This window comes from Anomaloglossus baeobatrachus, chromosome 5 (genome assembly GCF_048569485.1).
Source record: "Anomaloglossus baeobatrachus isolate aAnoBae1 chromosome 5, aAnoBae1.hap1, whole genome shotgun sequence".
NCBI classification, from domain to species: domain Eukaryota; kingdom Metazoa; phylum Chordata; class Amphibia; order Anura; family Aromobatidae; genus Anomaloglossus; species Anomaloglossus baeobatrachus.
The window spans coordinates 133,852,757-133,864,924 of record NC_134357.1 but is presented as its reverse complement, the minus strand read 5'-3'; the positions used below and the strand labels follow the sequence as shown (position 1 = coordinate 133,864,924).

The 12,168-nt window shown below is 51.1% G+C and overlaps 1 protein-coding gene across 1 annotated transcript in view; it reads left to right on the top strand.

Annotated features, from left to right (window-relative positions):
- Window positions 1–12,168, top strand: part of HIF1AN (hypoxia inducible factor 1 subunit alpha inhibitor) — an 84,282-nt gene that overhangs the window by 43,475 nt on the left and 28,639 nt on the right. The window contains exon 4 of the mRNA XM_075348916.1: window positions 6,930–7,075. Within this exon, the coding sequence (XP_075205031.1) occupies window positions 6,930–7,075 (146 nt within the window). The remainder of the gene's footprint in view (window positions 1–6,929; window positions 7,076–12,168) is intronic.

The following is a 12,168-nucleotide window of genomic DNA, read 5'->3' as shown; positions in this document are numbered from 1 at the left end:
CTGACCCCACTAGTGCCACAGTGTTGTTTTGTGTACTTTTGTCTGTACCTATATATTGCACTGTACGGTCGCTTCTTGGCTTATACCCCTATATTGCTCTGAGGAGACAACAGCATGTCATCCGCAAAAAGCAAGGGTGCCAAGGCACAGGCTTTATATGCTGCCTGTACCGCATGTGGGGCTGATCTACCGGCAGGTTCCACTGACCCCCATTGTGTGCAATGTTCGGTCCCTGTGCCACTTCGTCAGCCGGAGTCTATGCTAGTAGTGGCCCAGGCAGAGACGCCTGTGAAACCTGCCCCGGTGACGAGGACAGAGTTTGCAGTTTTTGCTGATAAGATGTCTGTGACTATGACAAAAATTCTAGAAACTTTGCAGTCCAGGCCGGTCACTCAGACCATGGGCACTGCTGATTCAATGTTCCCCGGTCCCCCTCAGTTGGAACTAATCCGTGCTCCAAGGGGGTCCCAGGCATCACAGGCTGAAGGCTCTGACTCGGACGACAGTCCCAGGCAGCCTAAGCGAGCTCGCTGGGAGAGACCCTCGGCGTCATCACGCTGGTCAGGGTCTTAGCGAGAGGATTCTCTGTATGATGAGACAGAGCTAGGTGATCAGGAGTCTAATCCTGAGACTGCTCTCAACCTGTAGACCCCTGATGGTGACGCCATGGTGAATGATCTTATAGCGGCCATCAATAGACTGCTGGATATTTCTCCTCCAGCGGAGGAGGCAGCAGCACAGCAGGAGAAATTCCATTTCAGGTATCCCAAACGTAAATTGAGTACTTTTCTGGACCACGCTGACTTCAGAGAAGCAGTCCAAAAACACCATGCTTATCCAGATAAGCGTTTCTCCAAACGTCTTAAGGATACACGTTATCCCTTTCCCCCTGACGTGGTCAAACGCTGGACCCAGTGTCCAAAGGTGGACCCCCCAATCTCCAGGCTTGCGGCTAGATCCATAGTTGCAGTGGAAGATGGGGCTTCACTTAAAGATGCCAATGACAGACAGATGGACCTTTGGTTGAAATCTGTCTATGAAGCTATCGGCGCGTCGTTTGCTCCAGCATTCGCAGCCGTGTGGGCACTCCAAGCTATTTCAGCTGGTCTGGCGCAGGTGGACTCTGTCATACGTCCATCAGTGCCGCAAGTGGCGTCCTTGACCTCGCAAATGTCTGCGTTTGCGACTTACGCTATCAATGCGGTCTTGGACTCTACCAGCCGTACGTCAATGGCGTCCGCCAACTCTGTGGTTTTACGCAGAGCCTTATGGTTAAAGGAATGGAAAGCAGATTCTGCTTCCAAAAAATGCTTAACCAGTTTGCCATTATCTCAAGACAGACTGTTTGGTGAGCAATTGGCTGAAATCATTAAACAGTCCAAGGGTAAGGACTCTTCCTTACCCCAGCCCAGATCAAGCAAACCTCAACAGTGGAGGGGACAGTCGAGGTTTCGGTCCTTTCGAGGTTCGGGCAGGGCCCAATTCTCCTCGTCCAAAAGGACTCAGAAGGAGCAGAGGAGCTCAGATTCCTGGCGGACTCACTCACGCCCAAAGAAAGCAGCCGGAGGAACCGCTTCCAAGCCGGCTGCCTCATGACTTTTGGCCTCCTCTCTCCGCATCCTCGGTCGGTGGCAGGCTCTCCCGTTTTTGCGGCATTTGGCTGCCACAGGTCAAAGACCGGTGGGTAACAGACATTTTGTCTCACGGGTACCGGATAGAGTTCAGTTCTCGTCCTCCGCCTCGGTTCTTCAGAACTTCCCCACATCCCGACCGAGCCGATGCTCTTCTGCAGGCGGTGTGCTCTCTAAGGGCAGAAGGAGTGGTGATCCCTGTTCCTCTTCAGGAACGAGGTCAAGGTTTTTACTCCAATCTGTTTGTGGTGCCAAAAAAGGACGGCTCTTTCCGTCCTGTTCTGGACCTAAAACTGCTCAACAAGCACGTGAAAACCAGGCGGTTCCGGATGGAATCTCTCCGCTCCGTCATTGCCTCAATGTCTCAAGGAGATTTCCTAGCATCAATAGACATCAAGGATGCTTATCTCCACGTGCCGATTGCTCCAGAGCACCAGCGTTTTCTACGCTTCGTTATAGGAGACGAACACCTTCAGTTCGTAGCCCTGCCATTTGGTCTGGCGACAGCCCCACGGGTTTTCACCAAGGTCATGGCAGCAGTGGTAGCAGTCTTGCACTCTCAGGGACACTCGGTGATCCCTTACTTGGACGATCTACTTGTCAAGGCACCCTCTCAAGAGGCATGCCAACACAGCCTGAACGTTGCGCTGGAGACTCTCCAGACTTTCGGGTGGATCATCAACTTTTCAAAGTCAAATCTGTCACCGACCCAATCACTAACATATCTTGGCATGGAGTTTCATACTCTCTCAGCGATAGTGAAGCTTCCGATGGACAAGCAGCGTTCACTACAGACAGGGGTGCACTCTCTCCTTCAAGGCCAGTCGCACCCCTTAAGACGCCTCATGCACTTCCTGGGGAAGATGGTGGCAGCAATGGAGGCAGTCCCGTTTGCGCAGTTTCATCTGCGCCCACTTCAATGGGACATTCTCCGCCAATGGGACGGGAAGTCGACGTCCTTAGACAGGAAAGTCTCCCTTTCCCAGACGGCCAAGGACTCTCTTCAATGGTGGCTTCTTCCCACCTCATTATCACAAGGAAGGTCCTTCCTACCCCCATCCTGGGCGGTGGTCACGACAGACGCGAGTCTGTCAGGGTGGGGGGCAGTTTTTCTCCACCACAGGGCTCAGGGTACGTGGACTCAGCAGGAGTCCACCCTTCAGATCAATGTTCTGGAAATCAGGGCAGTGTATCTTGCCCTACAAGCCTTCCAGCAGTGGCTGGAAGGAAAGCAGATCCGAATTCAGTCGGACAACTCCACAGCGGTGGCATACATCAACCACCAAGGCGGGACACGCAGTCGGCAAGCCTTCCAGGAAGTCCGGCGGATTCTGATGTGGGTGGAAGCCACGGCCTCCACCATATCCGCAGTTCACATCCCCGGCGTAGAAAACTGGGAAGCGGACTTCCTCAGTCGCCAGGGTATGGACGCAGGGGAATGGTCCCTTCACCCGGACGTGTTTCAGGAAATCTGTCGCCGCTGGGGAAGGCCGGACGTCGACCTAATGGCGTCCCGGCACAACAACAAGGTCCCAACTTTCATGGCACGGTCTCGCGATCACAGAGCTCTGGCGGCAGACGCCTTAGTGCAAGATTGGTCGCAGTTCCAGCTGCCCTATGTGTTTCCCCCTCTGGCACTCTTGCCCAGAGTGCTACGCAAGATCAGGTCCGATTGCCGCCGCGTCCTGCTCGTCGCCCCAGACTGGCCGAGGAGGTCGTGGTATCCGGATTTGTGGCATCTCACGGTCGGCCAACCGTGGGCGCTACCAGACCGGCCAGACTTACTGTCACAAGGGCCGTTTTTCCATCTGAATTCTACGGCCCTGAACCTGACTGTGTGGCCATTGAGTCCTGGATACTAGCATCTTCAGGATTATCTCAAGGGGTCGTGGCCACCATGAGACAGGCTAGGAAGCCCACGTCTGCTAAGATCTACCACAGAACGTGGAAGATTTTCTTATCCTGGTGCTCGGCACAGGGAGTGTCCCCCTGGCCATTTGCATTGCCTACTTTTCTTTCCTTCCTGCAATCTGGTTTGGAAAAAGGCTTATCGCTCGGCTCCCTTAAAGGGCAAGTCTCAGCGCTATCGGTATTTTTTCAAAAGCGTCTAGCACGACTTCCTCAGGTACGCACGTTCCTGCAGGGGGTTTGTCACATCGTCCCTCCGTACAAACGGCCGTTAGATCCATGGGATCTGAACAGGGTACTAGTTGCTCTCCAGAAGCCGCCCTTCGAGCCTCTGAGGGATGTTTCACTTTCTCGACTCTCACAGAAAGTGGCCTTTCTGGTAGCGGTCACGTCTCTTCGGAGGGTATCCGAGCTGGCAGCGCTGTCATCCAAAGCTCCCTTCCTAGTTTTTCACCAGGACAAGGTAGTGCTGCGTCCGATTCAGGAGTTTCTCCCTAAGGTGGTATCCTCTTTTCATCTCAATCAGGATATCTCCTTACCTTCCTTTTGTCCTCATCCAGTTCATCGGTATGAAAAGGATTTGCATTTGTTGGATCTCGTGAGAGCACTCAGAATCTACATTTCCCGCACGGCGCCCCTGCGCCGCTCGGATGCACTCTTTGTCCTTGTCGCTGGTAAGCGCAAAGGATCGCAGGCTTCCAAATCCACCCTGGCTCGATGGATCAAGGAACCAATTCTTGAAGCCTACCGTTCTGCTGGGCTTCCGGTTCCATCAGGGCTGAAGGCCCATTCTACCAGAGCCGTGGGTGCGTCCTGGGCATTACGACACCAGGCTACGGCTCAACAGGTGTGCCAGGCAGCTACCTGGTCGAGTCTGCACACTTTCACCAAACATTATCAGGTGCATACCTACGCTTCGGCGGACGCCAGCCTAGGTAGAAGAGTCCTGCAGGCGGCGGTTGCCTCCTCGTAGGGGAGGGCTGTTTTGCAGCTCTAACTTGAGGTATTAATTTACCCACCCAGGGACTGCTTTTGGACGTCCCAATCGTCTGGGTCTCCCAATGGAGCGCCGAAGAAGAAGGGAATTTTGTTACTTACCGTAAATTCCTTTTCTTCTAGCTCCAATTGGGAGACCCAGCACCCGCCCTGTTTCCTTCGGGATTTTTGTTTTTTTCGGGTACACATGTTGTTCATGTTAAACGGTTTCAGTTCTCCGATGTTACTTCGGATTGAATTTGTTTAAACCAGTTATTGGCTTTCCTCCTTCTTGCTTTAGCACTAAAACTGAGCAGCCCGTGATCCCACGGGGGGTGTATAGCCAGAAGGGGAGGGGCCTTACACTTTTTAGTGTAATGCTTTGTGTGGCCTCCGGAGGCAGTAGCTATACACCCAATCGTCTGGGTCTCCCAATTGGAGCTAGAAGAAAAGGAATTTACGGTAAGTAACAAAATTCCCTTCTTTCGTGATGATCAGGAAGCAGACACTTCAGTACAAATAACTACCCTTTGAGGTGCAACATAACTTACATAGTAGATGGCTAAAAGGGTTTGTTTCTGTGACCACTATTTCTTCTGACGTCCTACACCCGGGCACCCACCGTTGGGTTATCAATAGTGAGAGAAGAGAGAGACTGTGCTGGGGATATGAGAAGATTGGGAGTTTGGTGTTTTAAGCTACCAGATATTTCTCTCTCCCTAGCTATCCTGAATGTAGTACCCAGATAATCCCGGTAATTTCCAGTGCCCATAGATTTAGGCAAGCCCTAAAAACTATCTTTTAATGCAAGTACCGTATTTTTCGGATTATAAGACACACTTTTCCTCCCAAAAATTTGGGAGGAAAATGGGAGTGCGTCTTAAAATCCGAATATAGCTTTACCTGGGGATCCTGTCTGTGCGGCGATCGGGCAGCCGGTTGCCTGTGGCTGCGTGCAAGCGGCCGGGTACCTGTGCCTGCGTGCGGGCGTCAGCCGGGTACCTGTGCCTGCGTGCGACCGTCAGCCGGGTGCCTGTGTGCGGGAGGCAGCTGGCACCGACAGACACCCGGCTGCCGCCCTCACACAGGCACCCGACTGCCGCCCACACGCAGCCACAGGTACCCGGCTGCCACTTGCACACAAGCACAGGTGTGGTGGTTGCCACTGTGCGTGTGGCGGGCGGCTGTGCAGCAGGTTACCCAGTTTGGCCGCTGTCCCAGTTTCAAATGATGGCGCCGGGAGAGCTCTTGGATGAGAGCTCCATCTGCGCATGCACCGCTCCGGGAGTCAGCGCGTGCGCAGAAGGAGCCCTTGGATGAGAGCTCCATCTGCCACCACGGACGCCGCGGCTGCTGCCAACTCCACGGACGCCGCGGCGCCTGCCAGCACAACCTCTTCCTCCTGTGACCCCCGCTTCACCACCACTGCTGCCCCCCTCCGGTAAGAGAACACCGGAGTATAAGACGGACCCCATTTTTATTTTATTACCTTTTTGTATGTCTAAATTTGCGGAGCGTCTTACAATCCGGTGCGTCTTATAAAGCAAAAAATACGGTGTGTATAACACCATTTCACTAACCATATTTTCCTCCCTTCCTACACTTTCCTCATATTCTGGTCATTGTTTTCATCTGTCTCCCACCATTCATGCACTAAGTAGTTCTTTGTATCTGGACATTTACAGATTTTGGCTGGTGACAGGGTTCATACACCTTTACTTCCATACTCATTTATTATAGTGATGGCTGGACCATGCAATACAAACACTTTTTGGGTCACCTCTACTTCCTCATAGATTGTAAGCTCTTGTGATCAGGACTTTAACTACTCTTGTTTGAGTTAATGAATTTTGCTTTACACTGTAATGTCTGATATTGGATGTACATGTCGCCTCTGATTATGTTTGGGTTATAGAAATATTGATATTTAAAAATGGTGATGAGCCCCATAAGTGGATGGTTGATCTGTGGATATTGGTGAATCTGGAGAGTTTAATCTGTGTATTGAGATCTTTAATCGTGGGCTTGATAAGGAAGAGCTTAGAGTACACCGGACGCTGATGCTTAGGTGACACTTCTACATGATTTCCCATTCATTAGTTATTACAAAAACACACTTGGATGTATGGACTATATATTACATTGCTGGTCGTATATTCTTGGGGGGTCTGTAAGTAATGCAGCAGCTATAATAACCAGACTTTTGCAAATGTAGTTTATCGTATCGAAAAGTCATACATTAATTATATACAGTATTTATGCTTTTATAAACTGTATTAGAACATATAGCGAGTGATGTGTTTGCATGAATGTGTCAGGCACACGAGGTGAGGCCATTTTCCGCATTGGTGACAGTATTGGGATGCCTTCCTCGTCTGTGTACGTGTCTAAACTCATGTTGCTGTTTCTGTGCAGGGAATGTCACTCCGGCGCACTATGACGAGCAGCAAAACTTCTTTGCCCAGATTAAAGGATACAAACGCTGTATCCTGTTTCCACCCGAACAGTTTGAATGCCTCTACCCTTACCCTGTGCACCATCCCTGTGACAGACAGAGCCAGGTGAGACACATTTCGGCCATGCTGCCAGCATACCATTCTCCTCTCATTGCAGCTGCCTGATGTACATATCATATGTTCTGGGAACCATCAGCAGATATTTTCAAGTCAGTCATTAAAATATTCATGTAATAACTTTTCTATGATGTTTTATTTTTTAAATATTTGCTGTTTTTAAATGGTGTTTTGCTTTAAAAAGCCTAATGATGTCCAGGTGGAGAAAAAGGGCTAAATATCTGTTTTGGGTTTTTTTTATGTCTACCAAGTATTTCTCATGAAGCACAGGTGCTCACATGTTACTTTGGATGGATCTAGAGATTGTTCCAAGTTACTAAGTTATCACCTACTGATTGGATAGGGGATCATTTTTTTTTTTTTTTTATATTGTTGTGGACCTGTCCCAACGGTTCTCCACCATTTCTAGAATAATGCCCTGAGGAGCCCCCATGAAAATAAGCATGGGCTGAGAATGTGCACCTCCACTCCATTCCTTTTCTAGGATATTGCTTGTTAATGTAGAGATCCCCAATAACAGTGCGTTATCCTCAGATCCCCCCCCATAACAGTGCGTTATCCTCAGATCCCCCCCCATAACAGTGCGTCATCCTCAGATCCCCCCATAACAGTGCGTCATCCTCAGATCCCCCCCCATAACAGTGCGTTATCCTCAGATCCCCCCCATAACAGTGCGTCATCCTCAGATCCCCCCATAACAGTGCGTCATCCTCAGATCCCGCCGCCATAACAGTGCGTCATCCTCAGATCCCGCCGCCATAACAGTGCGTCATCCTCAGATCCCGCCGCCATAACAGTGCGTCATCCTCAGATCCCGCCGCCATAACAGTGCGTCATCCTCAGATCCCGCCGCCATAACAGTGCGTCATCCTCAGATCCCGCCGCCATAACAGTGCGTCATCCTCAGATCCCGCCGCCATAACAGTGCGTCATCCTCAGATCCCGCCGCCATAAGGGTAAGTTCACACAGTGCGTTTTTCGCGGCGTTTTTGCGCAGTTTTCGGGTGCGTTTTTGCTCAGAAAACTGCATGACTTTGCTTCCCCAGCAAAGTCTATGAGTTTTCATTTTTGCTGTCTGCACACAGCGTTTTTTTTCAGCTGCGTTTTTGTGGTGCCACAAAAACGCAGCATGTCAATTATTCCCGCGTTTTTCACTGCGCTTTTCATCCATTGAGTGCAATGGGATGTTGAAAGACGCAATGAGAAACGCAAATAGCTGCGTTTTGGTGCGTTTCTAAGACCAAAAATGCAGCTATAAACGCAGGAGGTGGATAGTAAAGTGACGTGTACAGGAAGAGGATTCCTTCTGTCAGTAAACACAGAAGCGTGAATCCTCCCGGTACCGTCACCACCGCTTCCACCTCCCGTCCTGTGCATGTATGCTGCCGTGTGGTGCCATGTCTGGGCGGGAGGTGGAAGCGGCTGCGAAAACAAAAGTGAACGGTAAAAAAAAAAAAAAATAAGTTATACTCACCTGTCTGCAGACTCCCGGTGCCATGCCCGCTCCCAGATCCTCTCACGGTATCGCCACCCCCGCTCCGGCTGTGTGCAGACGGCCGGGAAACCTCCGACGGATGCAGGACCTGGCGATGGATCACCTGATGCAGTCACCTGACGCATCAGCTGATCGTAAGTCTCGGGCTGACGCCGGCGCCCAGCCGGTTATCAGCGGATGCGTCAGGAGACTTCATCCCTGATTACCGGCAGCTGCTGCAGCGATCAGACAGGATCAGACTCCCGCCACATCGCTCCAGGAGCTGCCGGTAATTAGCACATAAGTGAGTTTTGTTTTTTTTTTTTGCACCGATGCATCTGCTGATTGTATAATCGGCTTTTATACAATCAGCTGATGTGTGATGGGATTCAGCCCCTAGAACCTGACACATCATCTGATCGCTTTGCCTTCCAGCAAACCGATCAGATGATATTGGATCCGGATTGGACGGCGCGGGACCCTTGACCCAGGATTACTGCGGAGGGGGGTTCTTTATTTCAATAAAGATGGAGTCACTAATTGTGTTTTATTTCGAATAAAAATATTTTTCTGTGTTGTTTTTTTTTTTATCTTTACTAGAAATTCATGGTGGCCATGTCTAATATTGACACCATGAATTTCGGGCTTAGGGCCAGCTATACAGCTAGCCCTAACCCCATTATTACCCAGCGAGGCACCCGGCATCAGGGCAGCTGGAAGAGTTGGATACAGCGCCAGAAGATGGCGCTTCTATGAAAGCGCCATTTTCTGGGGTGGCTGCGGGACTGCTATTCACAGCGGGGGTGCCCAGAAAGCATGGGCACCCTGCACTGTGGATTCCAATCCCCAGCTGCCTAGTTGTACCCGGCTGGACTCAAAAATTGGGCGAAGCTCACGTCATTTTTTTTTAAAATTATTTCATGAAATTCATGAAATAATTAAAAAAAAAAAGGGCTTCCCTATATTTTTGGTTCCCAGCCGGGTACAAATAGGCAGCTGGGGGTTGGGGGCAGCCCGTACCTGCCTGCTGTACCCGGCTAGCATACAAAAATATGGCGAAGCCCACGTCATTTTTTTTTGTTTGGGGGGTGCAAAGAAATCCTGCATACAGTCCTGGAAGGAGGATGCTGAGCCTTGTAGTTCGACAGCTGCTGTCTGCTCTCCTGCATACACTATTGGATGGAGGATTGTGAGCCTTGTAGGTCTGCTCCCCCTGACTCTCCCTCAAGCATATGTGTCGCCCTGGGCAAGCCAGGGGACACAGATAACAACACCACTACACCCCACACTCCAGGTAGGCACACCTGCTAACCAGAAATCCTTGTTGCCTTCCTCCAGAGGTTGATGATGCACACCAGGGGGTGGGCCAGGCGGTTGGCTCCGCCCAACAAGGAGCTCACAACACTGGAGGCAGGAAGTAACCAGGCAGTTAGAGTCCAGTGAGGGACATGGAAGGAGTGAAGTGAAGCCCAGGCAGGGCAAGTGTGAGGAGCTAAAGTGGAGGAGTTAAGGGAGGAAAGTAGAAAAGACGGAAAGCAAGTAAAGTGGCAGCGAAGGAAGACAGCCTGAGAGCCCAGCTGTGTGTAGGGCTAGAACAGCAAGGTCAGCGACGGCGGTGACTGTTTGGAGGGGGACAGTTCGGAAGTTCCTGGAAGGACCCCGTTGGCTGTGTGCCCGGTGGTCTGGAGCAGTGTTCCGAAGGACAGTCAGCACCAGGGCAGGGGCCTCTCGGACCCCGGCAAGGCTAGGAGTCGCCGAATTTGCCAAATCCGTCAGTGACGGGGACGCAGATCCCCCAGCAACCAAGTCCCGATTGACGGCAACAGCCCGACCATTACCGGGGAGACACCGCCACCGCCAAGGCACCAGTTTCCCCAGGGCCAGCGCCTGCGGGCAAAGTGTAGGGCTCCTCCGGCCCAGATTGCAGCCGGGGAGCGGGTAACCGGAGGGAATCCACCGCTACCATCAGACAACAAAGGTGCAAGGAAGAGTAACGTCACCGTCACCTACCGGGAGTGCAGGTGCAGCCGTCTGTGGGACCGTCCTACCAGCCGTTGGTTTACCGCACAAACTGTGTCCGTGTGTCAGGCTGAGTGAGTACCATAGTGCCGCAAGGCACAGCGCTGCCCCCGCGCCCCTGCGCCCTCCAGGCCCTACACTTCACATCTCATCACCGGGCCCCGGGATCACCAACCCCTACCCACGGAGGGGCAACACAACACCTGGCTGCTCCGCATCACCATCCCCGGGACCCCCACACTGAGCAGCGGTGGTGCAATCACCACAACCGTGGGTGGCGTCACGAACTATAACCCCAACAAACACCCCCTTTTCACTCACGGGCGAGGAGTGTCGCTCGAGACACCCCGGGATCCGGCCCACAGCTCGAGCCACCAGGAGCAGCTGCCGGACCCGAGCAGAAGGGGTGAGCGCGGTGTGCTGACACCCTCCTCCCCGCCCGCGACACATACAGTCCTGGATTAAGCATGCTGAGCCTTGTAGTTCTGCAGCTGTCTGCTCTTCTGCATACACTAGTGGAGAGTGAAGAACACATTGAAGAAGGAAATGACATCAGACCTTTTTTTTTTGTTCACTGATAAAAAACGCATAAAGTCGCAGTGAGCAAAAACGCAGCAAAAAAACGCACCAAATCGCGGCAAAACGCGTGCGTTTTTTGCCGTGGGTGCGGTTTTTGCCGCAAAAAACGCACAAACGCAGCGTATAAAAAACGCAGTGTGTGAACCTAGCCTAACAGTGCGTCATCCTCAGATCCCGCCGCCATAACAGTGCGTCATCCTCAGATCCCCCCCCATAACAGTGCGTCATCCTCAGATCCCCTCCCATAACAGTGCGTCATCCTCAGATCCCGACCCCGTAACAGTGCGTCATCTTTAGATTCTTCCCCCCCCCCCTCCCCATAACAATCCGTCATCATCACATCTCCCCCATAGTAGTGCGTCCTCTACAGATTTTTATAACCCTGGCAATAAAAAACCCTATAAACTAATGCTCAACTTATCCCTGACTTTTACGGCTGCCTTGTGCCCTGTCGTCGTCTTTCCACCATTGCAGGGGACATGTGCAGCCTCTTCTATTTAGGCCATGACTTACAGCTGTGTGCAGACCTCAGAGGCGACTATGCTTCATAAGATCGCAGTGCAAGTCTTGACATAGGCAGGTATCCTAACCTACAGTGAAGAGACTAGACATGAGGCGTGGTACTGGGCAAGAGTGTTCCAGACAGCAGGTAACAAGCAGCGGGGAGACTGAAGAATTGAGCGATGGGGTAGTTCTTAGGTGTTTGGGTTTTTTTTTGTTTTTTTTTTTTTTAAAATATTGCACTTATACTTTGGATATGATATAGATATCTAGTGTCTTCAAAAAGTATGTATTTTTTTTTTATACTATTGCACCACAAATTGGGATTTTGTGATATATTAACACTTAGTAGCAAGTATTTGTGAAGTGTAGAAAAAATTATACAATTGGTTACTAAATATTTAAAAAATATAAATCTGAAAATTGTGATTTGTATTCAGTGCCCTGAGAATATTTGTAGGACCACCTTTCGCTACAATTACTGCTGTCAATCCTTTGGGGTATTTCT